At 43.1% G+C, this 27,822-nt stretch overlaps 1 protein-coding gene across 1 annotated transcript; it reads right to left on the reverse strand.

Moving 5' to 3' along the window:
* Positions 1-14,154: 14,154 nt before the first annotated feature.
* LOC110526244 (adhesion G protein-coupled receptor G3-like) lies at positions 14,155-27,540 on the reverse strand. Its single transcript, XM_021607046.3, has 14 exons — positions 25,865-27,540; positions 25,595-25,705; positions 21,299-21,466; positions 20,722-21,025; positions 20,361-20,487; positions 20,136-20,264; positions 19,196-19,315; positions 18,958-19,000; positions 18,758-18,858; positions 18,321-18,445; positions 17,777-18,045; positions 17,481-17,571; positions 17,048-17,328; positions 14,155-15,079 (listed from the first exon to the last, which is right to left on the reverse strand). The coding sequence occupies exons 1-14, from the start codon at positions 25,869-25,871 to the stop codon at positions 14,997-14,999; spliced, it is 1,959 nt and encodes a 652-aa protein (XP_021462721.3). The 5' UTR covers positions 25,872-27,540; the 3' UTR covers positions 14,155-14,996.
* Between the last annotated feature and the right edge of the window lie 282 nt (positions 27,541-27,822).

Here is a 27,822-nt window from a genome sequence, read left to right on the forward strand (position 1 = left end):
CATTTTCCTTTTCCAACTGGGCAGTAATTTAGAATGCATAAGATACTGTATTTACGATGGCACAGCTTCACCCTTTTTTCCTGTCTTCCTGCACTTTCACTCAAACCCAGCCCTTTTCTTTTGTGTAACAAGGTGTCATATCTGTTCCGCCCGCTAGTGACGTTTTCCTTCATGACGTAATTTGTAATCAAGTTATGATTTAATTGTGTATGTGTAATTCTGTGTGATTAGTTAGGTATTTAGTAAATAAATAATTGAACACAATGTTTTATTGCTGATTCAACTTGTTATCCAGGGTTCTTGCAGATAACCAAGAATGTACAACTTTCAGATGAGACTGACTTAAGATGATGATTAATATTGATTGCTATTGATGTAAAATATTACTAGGTCTTTAAGAATTTATTCGGAAGATGACAGCTCTATAAAAATAATTTTGTGGTGCCCCGACTCTCTAGTTAATTACATTTACATGATTAGCCCAATCATTTTATAGAATAGCATGTCACTTAATCCGGCATAGCCAAAGACACTACATTATTGGTGCTCCCGTGCGTGGAATCTAAAATAGAATGAGGCTTTCATTTTGATTCAGCCTGTATAAAATTGAAAAACAGATGACATAATATACCAAGTTATTGTACACATATTTGGAGTGTTAAAGACAAGCATTATTGGATGTGTGTGTGTGCTGACTTAGTCAGTGGGTAACGTAAGCGAATACATTTCTGTATGAGGGCTAAGAGAGAGTGGGAATTGTCATGTTATCAAACTTTGGGTTACCATGCATGTATAATTGTGTGTATCTTAACACGTTATTAATGCTGTTATATTTTGTGTTTCTTTTTGGCTTTTTAAGTCTTGTGCTGTCACTCTCTTAGGAACCAGAAGGAGAATGTTGAACTGGAAGAAGTCAACAGATCACGTGACACGTTATTTTCACGGTTCTATGAGAAATGAAAGTAAGATTATGTATGGTGTGATCATAAAACAGATGCCATAAGCCTCTGAGTTTGTAAACATCACTGTGAATGTTAATTATGTTTATTTTGTGTTCATGTTTTATTATCATTGTTTGTCCATTTATAAGTAATTTCCAAGTTTATTTAATGTTGAACCGTATGGAGTGAAGTGTTCAAATCGGGGGACTGATGGATTCTGGATACTAACTCCTAAACTTGGGATAGGGTTAATTATCAGGTATTGAAATATTGAATGCTTAGGTTTAGAGGGTCTACATCAGAAGTTAACAGTTGTATGTAGGAGGAAGGCATATAGTGTGAGCAATTAAGCTTGGAATGTTCTGAGTGCAGGGAAAGCGCTCACATGTGGCAGGCATTGGTAAGGGGAGAGAACCAAGGATTAGTGATGAAGGGGGTCAGGTCACGTTAAAGGAGGAAGAAAAGTTTACGGCTGTATTACTTAGTTTTTTGCCTAGCAGTGAAGATACAATGTTGGTTCAGATGTGTAGGAGGAGACTCAGCCTGGGAGAAAGGGTTAAATATCAGTACTTGTGTGAACACCGTCTTTGTCTGATGCAGCTGTATTGACCCTCTGGGAAGAATAAACTTGGTTTAAGCTTTCATAGTGTCCGTTGTGTTTTTACTCTGAAAATTAGAACCTAACAATGTTGATTGTTTAAGTATTTTCCAGGAGCTTACTTGAAGGTCTTAAAAGAGATCAGGGAAACATTTTACTAAAAAAAGTTTACTCCATATTGGCTTAATTGGGATCCTGGTTTTTCGCTTCCCTCTGGAAAATCAGCTGTTAATATTAAATAAATATGAACTACATTATTCCTGTTTCCATTTGTCATTATTGTTTACTTTTATTGCTGTGTTATGCTGTATTATAATGTTGTATAATACTTTTGCATAATCACCTTCCGGTGTAAAAAACATAAAGTAAAAACAATTAAAGTTTTAAGTGAGAATAGGCATTAGTCTGAAGCCGAAAAAGAAAGGAAATTCACATAAGCACCACAATGCCTATTCCACCCATGCTCTACCATGTTTTCCAGCAGACGGCGTTTAGCTTCTACAGTAGCTACAGTATGTTGGTACTGTATTCAAACTAAGGCAGGTTGCTTAGGATGCAAACCTCCTCAAATGGTCTAATTCATATTCTAAGAGGAGGTGCTTATGAATACTTTATAAATGTTTTGAGTGACCAGTGTAATTTCTCACAAAAAGATGGGCATGCCATTTGTAAACATTCCTGCAGTACCTGCTAAAAGAACAAGCACACAACACAAGATGAAATATAGAGTATACAAAACATTAAGAACACCTGCTCTCTCCCTGATAAAGACTGACTGGGTGAATCCAGGTGAAAGCTAGGATCCCTTATTGATGTCAGTTGTTAAACTTCAGTCAGTGTAGATGAAGGGTAAGAGACAGGTGCAACTCAATATTAGGAAGGTGTTCTTAATGTTTGGTATACTCCGTGTATATACAGTCCCTTCAGAAAGTATTCATACCCCTTGACTTATTCCCCATTTTGTTGTGTTACAGCCTGCATTCAAACTTGATTAAATTGATTTACACAAAATACCCCAAGATGACAAAGTGAAAACATGTTTTTAGAAATTTTAGCACATTTAAAAAAAATTAAAAAATTACGCCCCTGACAATGTCATTCTGATCTGTTCTTTGGAGGTAGAGGTGAGGTCAGAGAGCAGTGGCATGTAGAAGTACTAGTTTGACAATAGTATTTTGCATTCAGAAACATGATCAACTGTGTTAAAAATCACGGTTTCCCCAACTTAATTTGCCTGTCGAACTGCAATGGTAGGGTCTGACTGTCGTTTTTTTCAGAGACTGTAGCTCCTCTTTTCTTCATTATTTTTATCATGCCCTGACCTGTTTCACCTGTCCTTGGGATTGTCTCCACCCCCCTCCAGGTGTCACCAATCTTCCCCATTATCCACTGTGTATTTATACCTGTGTTTTCTGGCTGTCTGTGCCAGTTTGTCTTGTTTGTTCGAGTCAACCAGCGGTTTGTGTTCTCTGTGCCTGCGCTTCCTCCAGTCTCTCTTTTCTTGTTCTCCTGGTTTTGACCTTTGCCCGTCCTGACTGTGAGCACGCCTGCCTGACCCCTCTGCCTGTCCCTTACCCTGAGCCTGCCTGCCGATCTGTACCTCAACAACCCTCTAGATTACTGACCTCTGCCTACCCTGAGCCTGCCTGCCGTCCTGTAACTTTGCCCCCATACTCTTGATTATCGACCCCTTGCTTCCTTGACCTGTCTTTCCCTGCCCCTGTTGCTACAATAAATATTGTTACTTCGACAGTCTGCATCTGGGTCTTACATTGGTTCTGATACTTTTATTCTGTTCACACCAAACCTTTACAGAGTCTTCACACAAGGCAGCAGTATGTTTCAGCATACTGATTCCAATGTTTGAGAGGGGTTAAAGTACTCAGGTTTAAAATGAGCCCATGTGTGTCAATAGTACCATAGGCTTATAGGTTAGCTCTGGAAAAAATTAAGAGACCACTGCAAAATTATCAGTTTTGCTGGTTTTACTATTTATAGGTATGTGTTTGGGTAAAATTACATTTTTAGTTTTATTCTATAAACTACTGACAACATTTCTCCCAAATTCTAAATAAAAATATTGCAATTTAGAGCACTTATTGGCAGAAAATGACAACTGGTCAAAATACAAAAAATGCAGTGTTGTCAGACCTCGAATAATGCAAAGATATTAAGTTCATATTCATTTTTAAACAACACAATACTAATGTTTTAACTTAGGAAGAGTTCAGAAAACAATAGTTGGTGGAATAACCCAGATTTTTCAATCACAGCTTTCATGCGTCTTGGCATGCTCTCCAACAGTCTTTCACATTGACGTTGGGTGACTTTATGCCACTCCTGAAGCAAAAATTCAAGCAGCTCGGCTTTAATGGTTGTGACCATCCATCTTCCTCTTGATCACATTCCAGAGGTTTTCAATGGGGTTCAGGTCCGGAGATGACAGGGTCTTGATCTGGTGGACCTCCATCCACACCTTGATTGACCTGGCTGTGTGGCATTGAGCAACCTCATGCTAATCGCATAACTGTCTGTGTCTTATCCTGAGCCATGATAAAACAAACTGGCCTTGATGGACCCAGCAGACTCGGACCAGCTCCGCAACGACGTCTCCTCCCAAGGGCCACCATTGGAAGGCACGAGGAGTTGCTTCGTGGTCTTATGTAATGTTTCCAGACCTTAGCCGAATGCCATGACCGTGCATTGGATACGTTGCTTGAGCAATTCCGTGGGTTGTCTGTTAGGCAGCCTACCACAACGACAACCTTCCAACCCCTCAGTAACCTGGCTGTCAGCAGGCTGCCCGGGAGTTACTCCAGCTTCGGCAAGACTCCCGTAGCGTGGCAGACTATGCGGTGGATTTCCGCACATTGGCAGCTGAGAGTGCCTGGAACCCGGGAATCACTGTTCGGCATGTTCCTGCAAGGATTATCGGAGGACGTTAAGGATGAGCTAGCAGCCCAGGAATTACTGGCGGATCTCGACTCGCTCATTGCCTTGACCATCCGGATTGATTGACGGCTACTTGAATGTAGGAAGGAGTGGTCTGATCCCGGAAGTCCCCGATATCTCCATTTCCTAGAGAATCCGAGGCTTCCCTAGTTCCCCTGAGAGTTTCCGAAGTCTGGCGATTCGCCTCTTCTTGAGACAATGCAACTAGGCAGAGCTAGGTTGTCTCCAGCCGAATGTTTACGCAGAGGAGCTGCCTGTATTGCGGGATTACTGGTCATTTCGGGTCCTCATGTCCACTAAAATACCAGGCTCACCGGTAGGGGTGCGTACTCTGGTGGGCCATACGTAGAACTTTCCCGCTCCCATTTCTCGCACCCCTCTCCATGCCATCCTGCTGTGGGGGAACCAGTCTAAATCTCTCCGGGTACTCATCGACTCTGAGGCCGATTAGAGTTTTATGGTCGCCACCCTGGCGTCCGAGCTGGGCATCCCCACTCCATTCCCATTGACGTTAGAGTGCTGGACGAGCACTCTATAGGCAAGGTCACCCACAATACCACTCCCATCAACCTGCGAGTGTCTGGGAATCAAAGCAAGGCTATTCAATTCATGCTGATTAAGTCTCAGATTCCCGTGGTATTGGGATTCTCTTGCCTCCAGCGACACAATCCCCTCATCGACTGGACTGCTGGTGCCATTACGGGCTGGAGCCCATTCTGCCACGCCCATTGCCTGAATTCTGTGCAGCCTGCCCCAGGATGTCTTCCTGTAGGCTCGGAAGTTGCCCCGACCTCTCCGTCATTCTTGCAGATTACCAGGACCTCCGGGAGGTTTTCAGTAAGTTCCAGGCCACTTCGCTTCCTCCTATGACTGCAGGATCGACCTTCTCCCAGGCACCACACCACCCCGAGGTCGACTGTATTCACTGTCAGGTACGGAGACTAAAGCTATGGAGACCTACATCGAGGACTTCATGGCTGCAGGCCTCAAAGACATCATGGTTAAGACCCGCTCTCAGCCTTCGAGCCGCTCCAGGGGGCCACCATTTTCTCTAAGTTAGACCTGCGGAGCGCCTACCTCCTGGTGTGGATACGGGAAGGGGACGAGTGGAAGACTGCCTTCAACATGGCCAGTGGTCACTAAGAATATCTGGTCATGCCATTTGGTCTTAACAACGCTCCAGCTGAGTTCCAGGCCCTGGTTAATGACGTTCCCCGCGAAATGTTGAACCTGTTCATCTTCGTCTACCTCGACGATATCCTCGTTTTCTCCCGTTCAGCCCAAGAACATGTGCTCCATGTCCGACAGGTTCTCCAGCACCTCCTGGAGAACCATCGCCTTCCTCGGTTACATCATCGCTGAGGGGAATGTACAGATGGACCCCGGAAAGGTGAGAGTGGTGGTGGATTGACACCTAACCTATGTCCAGAATGCAGCTACAACGCTTCCTGGGATTTGCCCATTTTTATCGCCGCTTTATCCGGGGTTACAGCACCCTGGCTTCCCCCAGTCGGAGTGAGCCAATCAAGACCTAGACACAGCTCTTTGCTGCCTTGTCTCCACCAAAACCACCACCTGGAGCCAGCATCTCGTGTGGGTTGAGTATGCCCGCAACACCCTCCCCTGCTCTGCCACTGGTCTCTGACCTGTTTTTGGTTCCCTGGGATATCAGCCCCCACTCTTCCCGGAGCAAGAGGAAGAGGTCAGCATACCCTCTGCCCAGATGTTCATCCGCCGCTGTCGCCATTCCTGGAAGAGAGCCCGGTCAGCTCTTCTCAAGACCACCTCCAGGTATCGACAACAGGCGGACCGCCACCAGACCCTGGCTCCTCGGTATCGTCTCGGCTAGAGGGAATGGCTGTCCACTCGGGATCTGCTCTCCGGGTGGAATCCCACAAGCTTTCCCCCTGTTTTGTCAGCCCTTTCTCCATCTCCAAGATTCTTAATCCCTCTGCTGTTCGTCTTCTGTTGCCCCTTACCCTCCGTATACATCCCACTTATGTGTCTAGGATTAAACCTATGTCTCACAGCCCTTTGTCTCCTGTTTCTAGGCCCACACCTCTCCCCGTCTCATCGATGACAAGCCAGTGTACACGGTGAGGCGCTCCCTGAAGGTTCGACCGTAGAGCAGGGGATTCCAGTTCATGGTTGACTCTGAAGTTTATGGCCCGGAAGAGAGGTGCTGGGACCCCATTAGGGACATCCTGGACCCAGGCCTCATCAGTGAGTTCCACCGCCGGGACACCCCGGTCAACCAGGTAAGCTCTCAGGTAGGACGCCAGGTGGGGGGAGGGGTACTGTCACACCCTGATCTGTTTCACCTGTCTTTGTGCTTGTCCTCACCCCACTCCAGATATCGTCCATCTTCCCCATTATCCCCGGTGCATTTTTACTTGTGTTCTTTGTTTGTCTGTTGCCAGTTCATCTTGTCTCGTCAAGCCTACCCGCATTTTTCCCATACTCCTGTTTTCTCTGTAGTCACTTTTTCCTGGTTTTGACCATTCTGACTGCCTGTTGTTCTGTACCATGTGACATTGCCCTGTCGTTTGTCTGCCCCATTTTGTTAATACACTTTTGTTATTTTGAACTATCTGCATCTGGGTCTTATTCTGAGCTGTGATAAAACAAAAAATTTTAGCTGCTAAGAAATGCATTGCCCTTAATTGGAAGGTTGGTAATCCTCCCATAATGGATGTCAGGAATGTGAAATTATATATCACTTTTTAATACAAGATAGAGTATAATGGCTAACTTTAAATAAGGTCTGGATGCCTTTTGGAATACAGTATGACAAAAGGAGTGATTATTTTTGTTTTGTTTCCAAACCTTTCTCTTGGAAAAAAAAGGTGGAAAAGAAATTGTGTTGTGGAGAGTTGAGTTATTGACTAGACTGTTAGTTATTGGGTGTGCAGGCGGCTCTGGCTAGCTGGGTGGTCTGACTGAAATTTGATATACAGGATGTCTTAATAAAGACAATCCAATATCTCTGTACTTTATTATTTTAAGTGTTGATCATTTATTAGGCTATGGTTAAAGGTGCAACGCAATATTGATTATTGAATTACCTTTGATCTCGTTCAGTCTTTTCAATCATGTAAACATATTAAAATGATCTCTTAACTAGCTTGATGACCATGGGCATTTTTTGCTTCAAGACAGCTAGAAATTTGCTTTAGATGCCCCGAAAAAGTCCTCCCCAGACCCCAAGGCAGGTTATGTCCCTCACTTTTATAAAAGTTGCAGGTACACTGTCCCCTGTGTAAATGAGATATTTCTGTTTTTAATTTTCAAAACATTTGCAAAATGTTCCAACATTTTTTTTTTACTTTGTCATTATAGGGTATTGTGTGTAGATGGGTGAGGAAAAAAAGTAATACATTTTGAAATCAGGCTGTAACACAACAAAATGTGGAATAAGTCAATGGGTATAGATACTTTCGGAACACCAACTCTGTAGAATGATGATTGGTAAAAGACAGCTCATAAGTATGAGAAGTAAAAATGCAGCCAGACTGGCCTGCTACTGTGTCTTTATAATGTAAAGAGTAGACCGACAACTGATCCAAATGGAATTAAACATTCAAATACCAGGGCTTTTGCGCCATTTTTCAAGTAACATTTGTAACAATTGTACTCACTAAAAAACAATAATGAAATTATTCATTGGATTTTGGTGTTGTAGGTAGGATATTTTAATTTTCCCTAAACAAGATTAATAGAGGAGCTTTTTGAGGTCTGTGTTCACTGTGTTCACGGTCTGTGTTCACAATTAAATCAAATTGTATTGGTCACATACACATATCTATCAGATGTTATGGCGGGTGAAGTGAAATGCTTGTGTTCCTAGCTCCAACAGTGCAGTAGTATCTATTAATTCACAACAATACACCCAAATCTTGAAGTAAAAGAACGGAATTAAGAAATATATAAATATTAGATTGAGCAATGTCAGAGTGACATTGACTAAAATACAGTAGAATAGAATACAGTATATACAGTGGGGCAAAAAAAGTATTTAGTCAGCCACCAATTGTGCAAGTTCTCCCACTTAAAAAGATGAGAGAGGCCTGTAAATTTCATCATAGGTACACTTTGTAGGATTTTTTTCCCCCCTGTAAGTGGACTTACATTTCCATGGAATGCAACTTCTGTCAACGGTAAACTGTTTCTTCCGTTCCTTTACATTTTCTGTTCAAGTTATCAGAGGTTAGGTCATTATATTTATATTTCCATTCAATGCCATCACAATCACATGCTGTCAAACTGTATAAAAACAATTAATTGGTGATGGTTGTGATTTTATTTTTAGCTATATCAGTGCTCGTCTTTTTGCTTGGTCATTACGGGGTATTGTGTGTAGATTGATGATTAAAATGATTTAATCAATTTTATAATAAGGCTGTAACAAAACAGGTTTGGGAAAAAGTCAAGGGGTCTAAATACTTTCCGAATGCACTGTAACGTTAGCTGCCTAAAGTAATTGTCTGCCTCCAGACTGACTAGCTAGCCAGCTAGCTGGCTCAAGCTCAAGCTAGCAGGCATGGGGTTGTTTGCTTAAATTGTCTAAAATTGTCAACGACAGATATGTCATTATGATAGCTAGGTCTATTTAACCTGAATGGATCATTAGTAATTAGTTATCTTAGCCTATCTAGCTTTTTACTCACAGTTTTTGGTCAGCTACAACACCCATTGCCCAACACCCATGGCCCATTGCAATTCCACTCAGCGCAGAATGCGGTGTCTGGTAGACTTGCTACACAGCTTCAACTATCCTCATTGATGAGCTTGCCGGATCACTTTGATCTTCTGTATTTTGTGGAAGAATTAACCCACCCACTGGCTCATATCTCAATGACCAAACATCAGTAACCCAGCATTAACAACTCAACCTTGTACTGTTTTCCTTACAAAGATCAACTAAGTGACCCAATGCCTGTAATCCAGCAAATGGTTTGTGTCATATCCAAAACTGCTATATTTAGAGCCATGTATTTAGGTTTCTGCATAATGATACATTTACATGACACTGCAACATTCTATGGCTGTTCAGTTGTAAATTAGGTTTCTCTAAATATTTTTTCCACACTTAGGAACATAATCAAATATTTATTTTAATTTAACCCCTGGTTTAGGGCTGGATTCAATCTGTATCACCGAACTAGGCTATGACAGATAATCTTGGGCGATACCAACTGAATCCAGCCCTGAATCTAGGTTTTACAGCTGGATTCAATCCGTAACGCTGAAGTATTGCAGAAGATCCGGGTTCAAATTTTAAGGTAATATCCGATTGAGCCGACATTTGTAGCGTTTATCTTGAAGGGAAACAACTTATAAAGTAATAGCCAGTCGGCTGTGTCACTCCAACAATTAGAAGTAATCCATCCTTGACCGGCAAAATAATTCCGACAGACTTTCAATGTCCTTATTAGTCCTTAAATCCTTGCCTAAAGTTTCTATAATCAAACTGAAAATGCTTTCCCAAGCTTTGGCCTGCTCTCCCACTTCGTCATTCATTCATTGTCACAGTATTTTTGCCATGACAAAAAACACAACGGAGAAGATTGCTAAAGGGAAGATCTATTACTAGGCTAGCCACCAGTCACACTATGATCAAAAGACAGTACAACACAACATGTGGACACAACTTCAGATAAAAAAGAATACGTTTACTGAGAAATGTAAATGCTTGTTGTTGCGACTCAAACATCATGTGCAGTACCTATACAAAAAATATACTGCGTTACAGTTCATATAAGGAAATCAGTCAATTGAAATAATTAAATTAGGCAAATCTGTTGATTTCACATGACTGGGCAGGGGCCTATCAGAATTAGTATTTCCCAACAAAGGGCTTTATTACAGATAGAAGTACTCCTCAGTTTCATCAGCTGTCCGGGTGGCTGGTCTCAGACGATCCCGCAGGTGAAGAAACCAGATGTGGAGTTCCTGGGCTGGCGTGGTTACATGTGATTTGCGTGTGTGAGGCCGGTTGGACGTACTGCCAAATTCTCTAACACAACATTGGAGGCGGCTAATGGTAGAGAAATGAACACATGGCACATTTTAAAGTGGCCTTTTATTGTCCCCAGCACAAGGTGCACCTGTGTAATGATCATGCTGTTAAATCAACTTGTTGATATGCCACACATGTCAGGTGGATGGATTATTTTAGCAAAGGAGAAATACTAACAGAAATAAGCTTTTTCTGCCAATGTAAAATGTCTAGGAATTTTATTTCAGCTCATAAAACATGGGACCAACAATTTACAAGTTGCCTTTATCTTTTTTCAAGCATAGTTACGGCCCTGAGCTGGAGGGGTCTCTGGATCTCTTCAGCTATCATCGGTTTAAGGTACACTAATTATACAAAAGTATGTGGATAGCCCTTCAAATTAGTGGATTCGGATATTTCAGCCACACCTGTTGCTGACAGGTGTATAAAATCGGTGCACACAGCTATGCAATCTCCATAGACAAACATTGGCATAGAATGACCTTACTGAAAAGCTCAGTTCCTTTCAAAGTGGCACCGTCATAGGATGCCACCTTTCCAACAAGTCAGTTCGTCAAATTTCTACCCTGATAGAGCTGTTATTGTGAAGTGGAAATGTCTAGGAGCAACAACGGCTCAGCCGCGAAGTGGTAGGCCACGGAAGCTCACAGAACGGGACAGCTGAGTGCAGTGCTCGGTTGCAACACTCACTCCTGAGTTCCAAACTGCCTCTGGAAGCACCATCAGCTCAATAACTGTTTGTCAGGAGCTTCATGAATTGGGTTTCCATGGCCAAGGAGCCACACACAAGCCTAAGACAACCATGTGCAATGCCAAGTGTCGCCAGTAGTGGGGTCAATTTTGCCTCCATTGGACTCTGGAGCAATTGAAACGTGTTCACTGGAGTGATGAATCAGGCTTTATCATCTGGCAGTCCGATGGACGAATCAGGTTTTGGCGGATGCCTGGAGAACGCTACCTGCCCGAATGCATAGTGACGACTGTAAAGTTTGGTGGAGGAGAAATAATTGTCTAGGGCTGTTATTCGTGGTTTGGGGAAGGCCCTTTCCTGTTTCAGCATGACAATGCCCCTGTGCACAAAGTGAAGTCCATACAGAAATGGTTTGTTGAGATTGGTGTGGAAGAACTTGACTGGCCTGTACAGAGCCCTGATCTCAACATCATCGAACACCTTTGGGATGAATTGGAACGCCAAAAGCGAACCAGGCCTATTCACCCAACAGTGCTCAACCTCACTAATGTTCTGGTGGCTGAATGGAAACAAGTCCCTGCAGCAATATTCCAATATCTAGTGGAAATCCTTCTCAGAAGAGTGGAGGCTGTTATAGCAGCAAAGGGGCAACCAACTCCATATTGATGCCCATGATTTTGAAATGAGATATTTGATGAGTAGGTGTCCACATACTTTTGGTCATGTAGTGTATAAGTGAATTTCCCAATATTGTTGGTCCCCTGAAATAAGGGGACTATGTACAAAAGTGCTGTGATTTCTTAAACCCTATACGGATGAAAATAGCCTCAAATTAAAGCTGACAGTCTTCACGTTAACCTCATGGTGATTGTATAATTTCAAAAGTGCTGGAGTAGAGCCAAAACAACAAAAATGTTCTCTGTCCCAATACTTTTTGAGCTCCCTCTATTTGTATGTGTTATGGTCTTGTGAAGGCTGTCTGAAGGCTGGCTGAATTCTGGCAAGGAGGATGTTCTTTTATCTCAGCATGTCTACAGATTCTCCCTTCTCCCTGTTTTCATTTGTACTTAAATGTTGATACTGGAGACTGTTATCAGAATAAACTGTGTAAACTAGCATTTATAGCTGCCTAGAAATGCAGTGCTAATAATTGGAAGGTTGCTTATCCTCCCACAATGTCACAATGGATGGCAGGAATGTCAAGTTACGTATCACTGGATGTGTTTTATTCCATAATTAAGGATATACTGGGAAACTTTCATAAGGTCTGAATGCCTTATGTGGAATACCTTATGACAAAAATAGTTTTTTAAATTATTTTTTAAAACTTTTGTTTCCAAAACTTGGGAAGGAAATTGTGTTGGGGCAAGAGTTTAGTAATTGACTAGACTGGTGTGGGTCGGGCGTGCAGGCGGCTCGGGCTGGCTGGGTGGTCTGACTGAAACTTGAAATAGAGGATGTCTTAACCCTCCTGTTGTGTTCGTTTCATGTTAATTAATTGTGTGTTCCCTGTCCAAACTGACCGCCCCCATTATAGCTGATTATAAATTCATAATAATGCATATCTTATCACCTAATGTTGTGTTAGATCTTTTTATCAACTTACGTTCTTGTGAACATTACAAGTTATGAACTTCTATTTGCTATTTATGGCCTGTTGGCCTCATTGACCTGAGCTCATACAACTATTTTTCAGTAAAAAAAAAGCATAATGTGGGGATTATTTTGACTATAACAAATACTCAGATGAAACATATTGTGCTATTTATCACAGACTGCTTTGTGTCAAAGTTTAACAAAGTCTCTCTCCTCCTCACCAGTGTCATGATCAAAGATATGATCAAGAGCCTCACATAGAGTATATCATTTGGTCATTGTGATGCCACAGAATGAATTGTGAGCAAGACCTCAAAAAGGATTTATATACCTATATATATACCTCTATATATTATTGAAACAATGTTGTGATTGTTTGTGAGAATGCCAACAGGTGTGGTTCCTGTAGGGGAAAGATTCTACTGGGGAAAGGTGAGAGGTGTGTGTGTGTGTGTGTGTGTGTGTGTGTGTGTGTGTGCGCTCAAACACAATTGCATGTGGGGGTCTAGGAGAGGAAGTGTGTCCTTCTGATGAATTTGCATGTGCCTGAACTCAATTTTATACACTAATTGTAGTCTCACCCATTCATTTCTAATGACCGGTCATTTTTGACCAGGAACACCACAGGTGTACAAAAGATAAATAAAACACCCAAAATGTTATGAAAATTATCAAAATGTATTTTGTGTGTTCAGATGCCCTGCGTGGACAAAGTCATGGAACCTTATGACAATCAGATTAAATTAACTATATTTTTCAGAGAGAAAACTTGTAAATTGGTCCAATTCGACCTGAACACAGCAGGAGGGTTGAGAGTTGTTCATTTGTTAGGCTTTTGGTTAAAGGTACAACGCAGTCTTGATTATTGAATTACCTTTGATCTAGTTCAGTCTTATCAATCAAATAAACATATTAATCTCTTACGTACTGTAGCTAGATGACTGTGGGCATTTTGTCCTTCGAGACTGCTAGAAGGACCACGGGTCATATTAGAGTGTGTAGCAATGTTGCACACCTGTGTAAATGAGATATTTCTGTATTTAATTTTCGAAACATTTGCAAAATGTTCTAAAGACATTTTTTTTTAACTCTGTCATTATTTGGTAGATGGGTGATTTTTTCCCCCACATTTAATACATTTTGAATTCAGGATGTAACACAACAAAATGTAAAATAACTCAAAAGGTATAAATACTTTCTGAATGTCGAAGAGAGAATGATGACCAGCAAAAGACAGTTCATCACAATCAATTGTGTACGAGATTTGCCTGTCGATGTTTGGGAGGGGAAAAAGTAGTCATAGGTTTCAATTGAACCCCCTCAATATCAATGACACAGTAGGCCTCTAGGATATCTATTTCCTTTTTTTTAAATGGCACACAAGAAAATACAAAACAATATGATCACAAAGTAAAAGGAGAACAAAAACAGCATGTGCAGAAGAGGTAGAAAACCCCAGAGAGGCTTCTGAGGCATCTCCCCCTTTCAAATTCTTATGGAATTATTTACACAAATTATTTACCCAAAGAAAACGTTTACACAATTTAAACATTTTCATTTCTAAACATTGATTTCCTATCCCTGCAAATATGGTGTTATGCTAAGGTACTATCTACTTGTAGGCCTAATGTTCTCTCAGGTAGCCCATAAGCTAGGAGGTTATATACTGTACACCTATTCTGCAAAAACCAAAAGGGAATTCAAATTCTCCAAAATGTTAGATGGACTAAAAAATGGCATATCTTTCAGAGGGTTTTTGATAACAGTCAAAGAAACAGAAAGGCACCAATTCACAGTCGACCACATCACCTTACCCTCGTGTACGACGGTGAGTGATCGATTGGGTATCCAAACGTATTTGATTATTTTCAGAGATGAAAATCACTTGAACCTAATAGATGTTTGCCTAGGACTATACACATCAAAACTGAATATGCATGGAAGATATGTCACAAAATACAACAATATGAACACAAAGTGCAATAAACAGAACAACTTTGAAAAGTAAAAAAAAGTATTATGAGCACAGCAAGCTTACGAGCAAACCTGGAAACCTAGGTTTGCCTATAGTGAAAGTTATAAACCAACATACTAAATATTGTGCTTCTGTGGTAATAAAATGGAAGCAGTGGTATTAGTAGTAGAAGGTTTAACCGTGTTAGTCAAGGGACTGGCCTATAAGGCTGGTTGCATCTCAGTTCAAGAAGATACAGTGGTTGCCTTGGAGATAGATGCCTTCTCTGGCCGAGTTAAAGCCCAATAGCGTAGAAAGAGGAAGAGGCCTGTAGGGTGCAATAAACATTTTTACTGAATTACAAGAGCTGCTCTTGGAAGATGATAAGTCTGTGTTTGTATACAATAGTGAGACACATTGGTGTAGCTGTAGGTCCCTGACCATTGACAACGTTATTTGACTGGTTTGGTCATCTGGTGTCAATGCCACAGCCAGGACATTACCTACAGTGTTTTATAAAGGCATGCTTTTACTTACACCAATGTAAATATGTTTTGCATCCATCATACTCCTAGATCGACATTATCGGTCAAAAGTTTTGGAACACCTTCTCATTCAAGGGTTTTTCTTTATTTGTACTATTTTCGAGATTGTAGAACAATAGTGAAGACATCAAAACTATGAAATAACACATATGGAATCATGTAGTAACTAAAAAAGTGTTAAACAAATCAAAATATATTTTATGTTTGAGATTCTTCAAATAGCCACCCCTTGCCTTGATGACAGCTTTGCACACTCTTGGCATTCTCTCAACCAGCTTCACCTGGAATGCTTTTCCAACAGTCTTGAAGGAGTTACTGAGCACATGTTGGCTGCTTTTCCTTCATTCTGTGGTCTGACTCATCCCAAACCATCTCAATTTGGTTGAGGTCTGGAGATTGTGGATGCCAGGTCATCTGATGCAGCACTCCATCACTTTCCTTCTTGGTCAAATTGCCCTTACACAGCCTGAAGGGAGTTGAGTCATTGTCCTGTTGAAAAACAAATGATTGTCCCACTAAGCCCAAACCAGATTGGATGGCGCATTGCTGCAGAAATCTGTGGTAGCCATGCTAGTTATGTGTGCTTTGAATTCTAAATAAATCACAGACAGTGTCACCATAACACCTCCTCCTCCATGCTTCACGTTGGGAAATACACATGCAGAGATCATCCGTTCACCCACACTGCGTCTCACAAAGACATGGCGGTTGGAACCAAAAATCTCCACTTTGGACTCCAGACCAAAGGACAAATTTCCACGGATCTAATGTCCATTGCTCATGTTTCTTGGCCCAAGCAAGTATCTTCTTCTTATTGGTGTCCTTTAGTAGTGGTGTCTCTTCAGCAATTCAACCATGAAGGCCTGATTCACACAGTCTCCTCTGAACGGTTGATGTTGAAATGGTTCTGTTACTTGAACTCCGTGAAGCATTTATTTGGGCTGCAATTTCTAAGGCTGGCAACTCTTATGAACTTAACGTCTGCAGCAGAGGTAACTCTGGGTCTTCCATTCATGTGGCGGTCCTTATAAGAGCCAGTTCATCATAGTGCTTGATGGTTTTTGCGACTGCATTTGAAGAAACTTTCAAAGTCCTTGTAAATATCTGTATTGACTGACCTTCATGTCTTAAAGTAATGATGGATTGTCATTTCTATTTTCTTATCTGAGCTGTTCTTGCCATAATATAGACTTAGTATTTTACCAAATAGGGCCATCTTCTGTATACCCCCCTTCCTTCTCACAACACAACTGATTGGCTCAAAAACATTAAGAAAGAAAGAAATTCCACAAATTTACCATTTAAGAAGGCACACCTTTTAATTGAAATGCATTCCAGGTGAGTACCTCATGAAGCTGGTTGAGAGAATGCCAAGAGTGTGCAAAGCTGTCATCAAGGCAAAGGGTGGCTTTTTAAAGAATCTCAAATATAACATATATTTAGATTTATTTAACACTTTCTTGGTTACTACATGATTCCATGTGTTAATTCATAGTTTTGATGTCTTCACTATTATTCTACAATGTAGAAAATAGTAAACATTTAAGAAAAACCCTTGAATGAGTAGGTGTTCTAAAACTTTTGACCTGTAGTGTATGTACTATTGCATTATCAGCAGTAAAATTACCATGATGAGATTTTTATCATTGACTTTTCATGAGATTGTGCTCCTGTACACAGACCTACTGTGTATGTATGTGTGCATGTGTGTACCTGATGTGAATGAGAATAAGGGCTGTATCTTATCTCACCATGGAGAGAGTTGATGGTGCAGAAGATGTAGAAGGCTGTCTCCCTCAGGGGGCCAAACTGGAAGAGCAGGACCCCCCAGGAGACCCCCAGGAGCCAGGCCAGACCCAGCAGACTGAGTACTGTCCCCCTGTTCATACCCCTCTCCCTCAGGACAGGACTCTGACGGTGGGCCCTCACCACCTTCACTGTCACAGACCCAAAGCACAGCATGTTCACCGCGAATGTCAGCACGAAGTATGAGAAGGACACCGTGGTCAGAGCAGAGTCAGTCAGCCAGCACCTACGGAGGGACGGACGGACGGACGGAGAGAGTCACAGACACAATCACATACATACACAGACAGGGACACATTCAGTAAATGTTTTACAGAGAGTAAGGGAGTCTTTGGTGATTTGAAAACACATCATTATGAATATCATGATATAGCTTACATTTGAATAGCACCACCGTCTTGCTGGTATATTCTGTATTCTCCATATTTGCCACAAGCAACAATTATGGTAACTACTATGCCAGGTATTCCTGAAAGAGATGTGGTTCCCCGTTGAGTCAAACACCAAGAGACATCGTTGATTCCTTAAAGCGATGAAAGCTGGAAGGATACAAAGATCCCATGGACAATACCACATGGACAATACCATGTGCAGCTTGGTGAAACAGTTTCACTTCTCATTGATCAGGTAAAGTCCAGTCATACTTGTCCTCCCCATTGACTTAGTGCACTCACCCCATCCTACCAGGCCCAGTTTGAGGAGGTATCTGTTGACGTGGATGTTGAAGACCCGGATGATGAGCAGATAGAGGTGGAAGCCCTCCAGGGAGAACCAGGTGAGGGTGCACAGCAGAGAGTAGTGGGTGGCTGCTGCCGTAGCAACACACAGGCCATGGACACCAAGAGAGGCTAGGCTGTCATTGATGAGGAAGGTTAGGTTGAGGCACAGCAGCGCCACACACAGGTGGATGTGGATGCACAGGGAATCATCAGATTTTCCCCTTCTGGGGGAAGAAGAGATTAAAATCTATTTTCAAAATCAACAACATAGCAAAGCTCATTGTTAAGGCAGTTCCTCTCTAGGTTCCTTCTGCTTCCTCTTTGGGGTCAAGTTTCTGTAAAAGCACTGCGTGACAACTGCTGATGTAAAAAGAGTACTTAGAATAGAAAAACGAGTTTTTCCAATGAGGATGTTCTGTTTGAGTGGCATTGTGTGTATTGGCTCGTTGTTTGCATGTTGTGGACATACTGTAAGTATTAGTTGGCAGTATAATCTGACCTGAGGTGGATGAGGAGAGCCAGACACAGGAAACAGAGGGATATTCCACAGCCTACCCTGGACAACAACGTCAGCAACCACACAGAGGAGGAGCTCAGACTGGCACTGGAGCCACTGACCGGAGACTGCCGTCAACAAAACACACAGTGGCTAGATCACACGTTGGTTGAGTGTTTCATTTTGGGTTGAAATGATTCCGTATTGTGGTACAGCACAATTTAAAATGAAAGGTAATTTCCGATTGAGCGGACAAACAAGTCACTTAGCGTGAATGCAGTCTCCGCGAACGTGGGAACATTGCACTGAACTCTCAGTGGTGCTATACGCCAGATCTTCCCTAATACAGTTTGAATCAAGCCCTTAATCAATTGATCAAACAAATGTTAAAGTGAGGTCACAACATATTTTAAGAGTTAGGTTAAGAAGTTATTTCTCACCATAAGTATAGCGAAGAATGAAAGGTGGTTACAAGAGCACACTGTTTCATTTTCCTTTGTCTCAGTGACACATCCAGAGGAATTCCAATGTGCAACAGTATCTGTGTAACAAAGAGATACAGTAAAACATTTTCAACATTTCATTTAGTTGTATATAGTGCATCATAAAACTATTTTGTTTAGTTAATAAATAATACTACCATTTTCAAGATCCCAGAACACACATGCTAGTGATTTGTTTTCCTATCAGAGAGAATAGAACCTGATTAGATCCTTCTTCTATTCTAATCCAATCCACACCATATCATAAACATGAATTATTGGAGATGTAAAAGCGATTGATAGATTTTTGACAGGTGACAGAACAAAAACATAACAAACATTTAAAAAAGAGAGCGTGACGGTTGATTGTGATGTAGATATGCACTGCTCACTAACCACTGATGCATTCTGGAAGTGGAACGTGATCTTAAAATAGTTGCTGAGGCCTGAGATGTCCTCTCCCACATCGACGGATACCACTCGACTGTTTAGGAGCTCAGTGTTGTTCTCCTCCACCTAGTAGGGATCAGAAGAGAGGATATACATTCTCTCTATAGATACAAGTTAATAAGAAATGTCAAAGAGGACAACAATTCTCCTCAGAACCAAATACTTTCAAGGATATCTTTTTCTATAGGCACTGGGTATGATGTTTGAGTCACAACAACGTATTTCTCAGTGAACTTGTTCTCTTTTATCTGATGTTGTGTCCACAAGTTGTGTTGTAGTGTATTTTGAGCATAGTGTTACTGATAGCTAGCCTAATAGCATGACAATGAATGAATGAAGTAGGAGATCAGGCAGTCAGTTTGCATTGTAACTTTACACAGATGACAGCGATACAAGTGGTTGCTGGGTCTTTCCGAGAAACTGTAAACGTGCTCATAGAGCTACTTTCCATAGCAGGCTGTCACGATGCAGTTTGATTAAGGGCTTCATTGAAATGTGCACTCCATCAGATAATGTTGGTACCAATGTATATAGACTTTTTGTTTTCTTTTGTTCTACTGTTATTGACTGTATGTTTTGTTTATTCCATGTGTAACTCTGTGTTGTTGTATGTGTCGAATTGCTACGCTTTATTTTGGCCAGGTCGCAGTTACTAATGAGAACTTGTTCTCAACTAGCTTACCTGGTTAAATAAAGGTGAAATAAATAAATAAAACTGTGTTGTCACCACATGATTCACAAACTGGTGTTAAATGAGAAAGTACCACAGATGTTTTTCTGTGCTTTTGTTAAAATCAGGATGTCCTGAAATATGTCTGTGTGTTATGAGTGCAGGACTGTTTCATTAGTAATCTCTGAGATGTTGTGGTTGTTACTGTTGTTTTACCGGGAACAGGCTGTCATTCTCAAACCAAAATACTCCCAGGTTAACTTCCTCTGCCGTGTCTCCCAGGAAAACACGTAAGGCCTCAGTAGGAATCTCCAACCAAATGTCATCCATCTTCTCCATCGTGGCCTGGTGGAGATGGAGAAAGAGTTATACATGTGATTATCTCCCCATTTTGCTTTTGACCTCTCTCTCTCTCCATCACTCCATTTCGTTGATGCTTACATTATTGGTGGAGGGTAGAGACATTCTAAAGTTTAGCAAATTGTTCTTCTGATGTGATGTCACTGAACCTTTGATGCCGTCTAGGATCACTTTCTGAGGTCCCTGCTTGGTAATGTTGTGAAATGTGCTGTTGTAGGGAATATTTAAAAAAATCACATTTCTGAATAATTCAGCCCAAAACGAATCCATGAAAATATGTTTAGCTTTCAGTCAGACATTGACATAGCTCAAATTACATTAAAAATGCATTTCAGTCAGGGCCGGCCCTAGGCATAGGTGACATAAGCAACACACTTTTGCTTAGGTCCCCCAAAAGGCTAGGGCCGGCCCTGATTTCAGTTAAAATAATACGTGGACTCACTTTTTTATGAAACGCAACTGCCGACCAGTCATTATTGTTTTTGCCTTTCTTTTACATTTTCTGAGAAATGCATCAACAGAGGTCCGGTTATTATTTGCATAAGTCAGTCCAATGTTTTCAGAATCACATTCTCTCGCAATGTGTGAGGTTTTGGTTGTGACTTTATTTTCAATTCTAATAGTAGTTGCCTGACTAGTAGTGGACTGATTTGTCATTTTAATAAAGGCCCATTGATCCACACATTGTATTAGAGGTCTGTCTTTGCAGTTGTCAACATATGGCTGCGTGATGTTGATGGCGCAATCTGTAAGTAGAGAACAGAGTCCAGGCTATTGGTCAAATCAACAATCACTGAGTAAAAACACATGCTTTATTTTGGCTAATGACAGTAGAAGACTAGATCATCTACACATGATTCCTCTCGGGCAAATGGGCCATGTTTGTTTCAAACATTTGAGAATAACCTGAATGAAGTTTAAATAAATGAATGCAAATGTGTTACTCAGATTTGTAATAAGTGTTTTCAGCAGCTGGACATCAAGGTTCGAGAAATGGCACTTTGCTGTATCAAAATTACCTAAAAATCCAGACGACAAGTCAGGAAATTCGCAGGTTGTGTTCCATGTGAATGAAAATGACACCTGTCTTGAGTCTAAATCGATGCACTGCTGGATATGACTTATCTCCATAATTAAAGTACACATCCGTGTAAGACTGGAGATTTGAGTGCAGAAGCGTTCATGCCCTGGAAGCACGGCAAGAAAGTTAGCGATCCCTGAACAGTATTCCATGACTTACTTCAGCTTAATACAAACTAAACACAAAAAAGACTTTCATGCTCAATAAATTATGTAACAGTCCTAATGACAATATACACTCATGTAATGTATTTAATAATGTAGTAATAAGTACTAAATTGTTTGCCAATAACACCACTGGACTACAAAAAGTTACATAGTCCACCATCATGAAAGCTGTTGTCAATGTATATGAGGAAATATATATTTTTTAAATAAAACATGCAAATGTAATATCAGTCAAACATGACTAAACATCCATTGTTTATACTCTAATACTGTTATGGTGAGTGAATGAGGACCCAAAAGCGAACTAACTTAAACAGAGCATCTTTAATAACCAAACATAGGTAGGCTCAGATAGACCGGCAGATTCCGACAGGACAGGACAAGGTTACAGCAAACATGACGATAGTCTGGCTCAGGCATGAAACACAACAAACAAGAATCCGACAAGGACAGGAACAGAAACAGAGAGAGATATAGGGACCTAATCAGAGGGAAAAAGGGAACAGGTGGGAAACGGGGTGAATGGGTAGTTAGAGGAGACAAGGAACAGCTGGGGGAAAGCGGGGGAGAAAAGGTAACCTAACAACGACCAGCAGAGGGAGACAGGGTGAAGGGAAAGGACAGAGACAAGACACAACATGACAGTACATGACAGTACCCCCCCACTCACCGAGCGCCTCCTGGCGCACTCGAGGAGGAAACCTGGCGGCAACGGAGGAAATCCTCGATCAGCGCACGGTCCAGCACGTCCCGAGAGGGAACCCAACTCCTCTCCTCAGGACCGTACCCCTCCCAATCTACGAGGTACTGGTGACCACGGCCCCGAGGACGCATGTCCAAAATTCTACGGACCCTGTAGATGGGTGCGCCCTCGACAAGGATGGGGGGGGGGGGGGGAAGACGAGCGGGGGCGCGAAGGACGGGCTTGATGCAGGAGACATGGAAGACCGGGTGGACGCGACGAAGGTATCGCGGAAGAAGAAGTCGAACTGCGACAGGATTAATGACCCGAGAAATACGGAACGGACCAATGAACCGCGGGGTCAACTTGCGAGAAGCCGTCTTAAGGGGAAGGTTCTGAGTGGAGAGCCAAACTCTCTGACCGCGACAATATCTAGGACTCTTAGTTCTACGCTTATTAGCAGCCCTCACAGTCTGCGTCCTATAACGGCAAAGTGCAGACCTGACCCTCTTCCAGGTGCGCTCGCAACGTTGGACAAAAGCCTGAGCGGAGGGGACGCTGGACTCGGCGAACTGAGATGAGAACAGCGGAGGCTGGTACCCGAGGCTACTCTGAAAAGGAGATAGCCCGGTCGCAGACGAAGGAAGCGAGTTGTGGGCGTATTCTGCCCAGGGGAGCTGTTCTGACCAAGACGCAGGGTTACGAAAAGAAAGACTGCGTAAGATGCGACCAATAGTCTGATTGGCCCGTTCTGCTTGACCGTTAGACTGGGGGTGAAAGCCGGAAGAGAGACTGACGGAAGCCCCAATCAAACGGCAAAACTCCCTCCAAAATTGAGACGTGAATTGCGGACCTCTGTCCGAAACGACGTCTGACGGAAGGCCATGAATTCTGAAAACATTCTCGATGATGATTTGTGCCGTCTCTTTAGCAGAAGGAAGCTTAGCAAGGGGAATGAAATGAGCCGCCTTAGAGAACCTATCGACAACCGTAAGAATAACAGTCTTCCCCGCTGACGAAGGCAGTCCGGTGACAAAATCTAAGGCGATGTGAGACCACGGTCGAGAGGGAATAGGAAGCGGCCTGAGACGGCCGGCAGGAGGAGAGTTACCGGACTTAGTCTGCGCGCAGACCGAACAAGCAGCCACGAAACGACGCGTGTCATGCTCCCGGGTGGGCCACCAAAAACGCTGGCGAATGGAAGCAAGCGTACCCCGAACGCCAGGGTGGCCGGCTAACTTGGCAGAGTGAGCCCACTGAAGAACGGCCAGACGAGTAGGAACGGGAACGAAAAGAAGGTTCCTAGGACAAGCGCGCGGCGACGGAGTGTGAGTGAGCGCTTGTTTTACCTGCCTCTCAATTCCCCAGACAGTCAACCCGACAACACGCCCCTCAGGGAGAATCCCCTCGGGGTCAGTGGAGGCTACTGAAGAACTGAAGAGACGAGACAAAGCATCAGGCTTGGTGTTCTTAGAGCCCGGACGATAAGAAATCACGAACTCGAAACGAGCGAAAAACAGCGCCCAACGCGCCTGACGCGCATTAAGTCGTTTGGCAGAACGGATGTACTCAAGGTTCCTATGGTCAGTCCAAACGACAAAAGGAACGGTCGCCCCCTCCAACCACTGTCGCCATTCGCCTAGGGCTAACCGGATGGCGAGCAGTTCGCGGTTACCCACATCATAGTTACGTTCCGACGGCGACAGGCGATGAGAAAAATACGCGCATGGGTGGACCTTGTCGTCAGAGAGGGAGCGCTGAGAAAGGATGGCTCCCACGCCCACCTCTGACGCGTCAACCTCGACAACGAACTGTCTAGAGACGTCAGGTGTAACAAGGATAGGAGCGGATGTAAAACGATTCTTGAAGGAGAGACAGGAGTAGTAGCGCTCACCAGTAGCCCTCCGCTTACTGACGAGCTCTGGCCTTTTACTGGACATGAAGTGACAAAATGACCAGCGGAACCGCAATAGAGACAGAGGCGGTTGGTGATTCTCCGTTCCCTCTCCTTAGTCGAGATGCGGATACCTCCCAGCTGCATGGGCTCAGCACCCGAGCCGGCAGAGGAAGATGGTAGTGATGCGGAGAGGGAGGCGACGGAGAGCGCGAGCTCCTTTCCACGAGCTCGGTGACGAAGATCAACCCGTCGCTCAATGCGAATAGCGAGTTCAATCAAGGAATCCACGCTGGAAGGAACCTCCCGGGAGAGAATCTCATCCTTTACCTCTGCGCGGAAACCCTCCAGAAGACGAGCGAGCAAGGCCGGCTCGTTCCAGCCACTGGAGACAGCAAGAGTGCGAAACTCAATAGAGTAGTCTGTTATGGATCGATTGCCTTGACATAGGGAAGACAGGGCCCTGGAAGCCTCCTCCCCAAAAACAGATCGATCAAAAACCCGTATCATCTCCTCCTTAAAGTCTTGATACTGGTTAGTACACTCAGCCCTTGCCTCCCAGATTGCCGTGCCCCACTCACGAGCCCGTCCAATAAGGAGAGATATGACGTAGGCGACACGAGCAGTGCTCCTGGAGTAAGTGTTGGGCTGGAGAGAAAACACAATATCACACTGGGTGAGGAACGAGCGGCATTCAGTGGGCTCCCCAGAGTAACACGGCGGGTTATTGATTCTGGGCTCCGGAGATTCGAAAGCCCTGGAAGTGGCCGGTGGATCGAGGCGGAGATGGTGAACCTGTTCTGTGAGGTTGGAGACTTGGGTGGCCAGGGTCTCAACGGCATGTCGAGCAGCAGACACTTCCTGCTCGTGTCTGCCTAGCATCGCTCCCTGGATCCCGACGGCTGAGTGGAGAGGATCCGAAGTCGCTGGGTCCATTCTTGGTCGGATTCTTCTGTTATGGTGAGTGAATGAGGACCCAAAAGCGAACTAACTTAAACAGAGCATCTTTAATAACCAAACATAGGTAGGCTCAGATAGACCGGCAGATTCCGACAGGACAGGACAAGGTTACAGCAAACATGACGATAGTCTGGCTCAGGCATGAAACACAACAAACAAGAATCCGACAAGGACAGGAACAGAAACAGAGAGAGATATAGGGACCTAATCAGAGGGAAAAAGGGAACAGGTGGGAAACGGGGTGAATGGGTAGTTAGAGGAGACAAGGAACAGCTGGGGGAAAGCGGGGGAGAAAAGGTAACCTAACAACGACCAGCAGAGGGAGACAGGGTGAAGGGAAAGGACAGAGACAAGACACAACATGACAGTACATGACAAATACTGTAATACACACAAATTGTTCTATGTAAAAGACTTACTAAACCTCCAGGGAAGAAAAAATATTTGAATATTGTGAATTTGGAGTGAGAAGAGACATTTCAATACATTAGCCTAGTTAGTTAGTTAGTCTACACATTGGTCTATACTCACCAGGTGGGGAAGAGGATGCTTTATAAACCGCCAACACAAAGAAATAAACCACCAACACTAAAACGCCATAGCCACATTGTGAAATTTGAAACATATTAGATGAAGATGGAACTGTAAATTAGAAGAAGAGCACATTATCAGATTTCAGGAAAGACCTTATTTCAGTGGTACATAACCTTACGTAAAGTGTAATATTCATGTGCGGTATGCATGCTGTACATTTTGTTAGTCAACTTAACAGAAACACGTTGCAGAAGGTGTTCAACTTACCTTTCATATGAATTGATCCCTATCAAGCTCCGCACTCGCACCGCTCTGTGACTGACGAAGAGAAGTCAATATCAAAGGAGGAAAAATGTCATGTTTTGCATGTGGTGGTTAAAGGTCCAGTGCAGCCATTTTTATCTCAATATCAAATCATTTCTGGCTCACAATTAAGTACCTTACTGTGATTGGTTTCAATTAAAATGGTCAAAAAGAAACAAAAATAGCAATTACTCCGGCAAGAATTGTACTAGGACTGCTTAGGAGTCATCTGAGTAGGGAGTAGAAACTGAAAACAATCTGTTATTGTCAGAGAGGTTTGGTACTTTATTTCGTAATAGTTTATGAACTAATTTACCACCCGGTGATGTCACCAAGCACACTCTTAGAACAATGGAACCTTAAAGGGCTCTTCGGCTGTCCCCATAGGATAACCCTTTGAAGAACCCTGTTGGTTCCAGGTAGAACCTTTTGGGTTCCATGTAGAACTCTTTCTACAGAGGGTTCTACATGGAACACAGGGGTTGTACTTTGAACCAAAAAGGGTTCTCCTATGGGGAGAGAGAGCAGGACAAAACTCCATCCCACCAAAACAGAATGAAATTTCAGGCGGTGTGCCGAGGAGTCTGAAAACACCAAATACCATAACAGAAATGAGCAATTTTCTGGATACAAATATGAACCCAGTATTTTTTGTAATTATACATGATCGGAAATGTTTTTATTTTCTGGAGCCAGCAACAGTGGTGATTTAAGCATGTAAATCTTGGTGGGACGAACTCACATTTTTTAAATATGCATGCCAGCAAAGCCAATACATAGGACAACACAATGCTAAACAATACATTAATTGCAATATAACAGTAACAAACGGTGCCCACAAACTGTTAGGGCTTCCATAAAGCTGCCCTAACAGCAGTCCCTACAGCAATCCCAACACCTTACCACTGCTACACCTGGCTATCAGCGGAGCCTTGTCTGGCAGTGAAACAGTTCATTCAGCCTCATTTCCATTTGAGATGTACAAACTATGGCATAGGGGGACGATGAGTGGATAAGAGGCAATCCGTAATGTCGATTAAGACATTAATGAGCAAGCTTGGATGGATGTAGTTCGTATAACTTTTTGTTCAGCTATGCCACTCGAGATTCTGGGTTTGAGTCCAGGCTCTGTCGCAGCCGGCAGCGACCAGGAGATGCCATACCAACCGATTATAGAGACAGTCAAGATGCACTCAATGGTGCTTCTGTATAACTTTTTGAGGATCTGAGGATCTGAGGTTGAAGAGGCATTGTCGTGTCCTCTTCATGACTGTGTTGGTCTGTTTGGACCATGATAGGAACTTGGCGCTCTCGACCCACTCCACTGCAGCCCTGTCAATGGGAATGGCGTGTTCTGCCCTCCTTTTCCTGTTGTCCACAATAATCTCAGGGAGAGGTTGTTGTTCTGGCACCACACTGCCAAGTCTCTGACGACCTCCCGATAAGCTGCCTTATCGTCGTTGGTGATCAGGCACATCATTGTTGTGTCATCGGCAAACTTGATGATGATGTTGGAGTCATGGGCACCCACTGATTCGTAGGTGAACAGGGAGTAAAGGAGGGGACTAAGCACGCACCCCTGACGAGCCCCTGTGTTGAGTGTCAGCGTGGAGGATGTGTTGTTGCCTACCCTCCCAACCTGAAGGCGGCCCATCAGGAAGTCCAGGATCGAGTTGCAGAGGGAGGTGTTCATTCACAGGGACCTTAGCTTAGTGATGACTATGGTGTTGAACACTGAGCCGTAGTCTATGAACAGTTCATACATGAACAGTAGGTGTTCCTTTGGTCCAGGTGGGATAGGGCAGTGTGTAGTGCAATAGAGAATGCATCATCTGTGGATCTGTTTGGGCGGTTTGCGAATTTGAGTGAGTTCAGGGTTTCTAGGATGATGGTGTTGATGTGAGCCATGATCAGCATTTCAA

This window comes from Oncorhynchus mykiss, chromosome 6 (genome assembly GCF_057628025.1).
Source record: "Oncorhynchus mykiss isolate SJ-2025 chromosome 6, ASM5762802v1, whole genome shotgun sequence".
Classification (NCBI taxonomy): domain Eukaryota; kingdom Metazoa; phylum Chordata; class Actinopteri; order Salmoniformes; family Salmonidae; genus Oncorhynchus; species Oncorhynchus mykiss.

Coding starts and splice junctions, on each gene's coding strand:
- LOC110526244 (XM_021607046.3), bottom strand. Junction 19,316..20,135: donor AGAATGACAGCCTGTTCCCG/GTAAAACAACAG, acceptor GATCCCTACTAG/GTGGAGGAGAACAACACTGA. Junction 19,001..19,195: donor ACTTCCAGAATGCATCAGTG/GTTAGTGAGCAG, acceptor TCTCTCTGATAG/GAAAACAAATCACTAGCATG.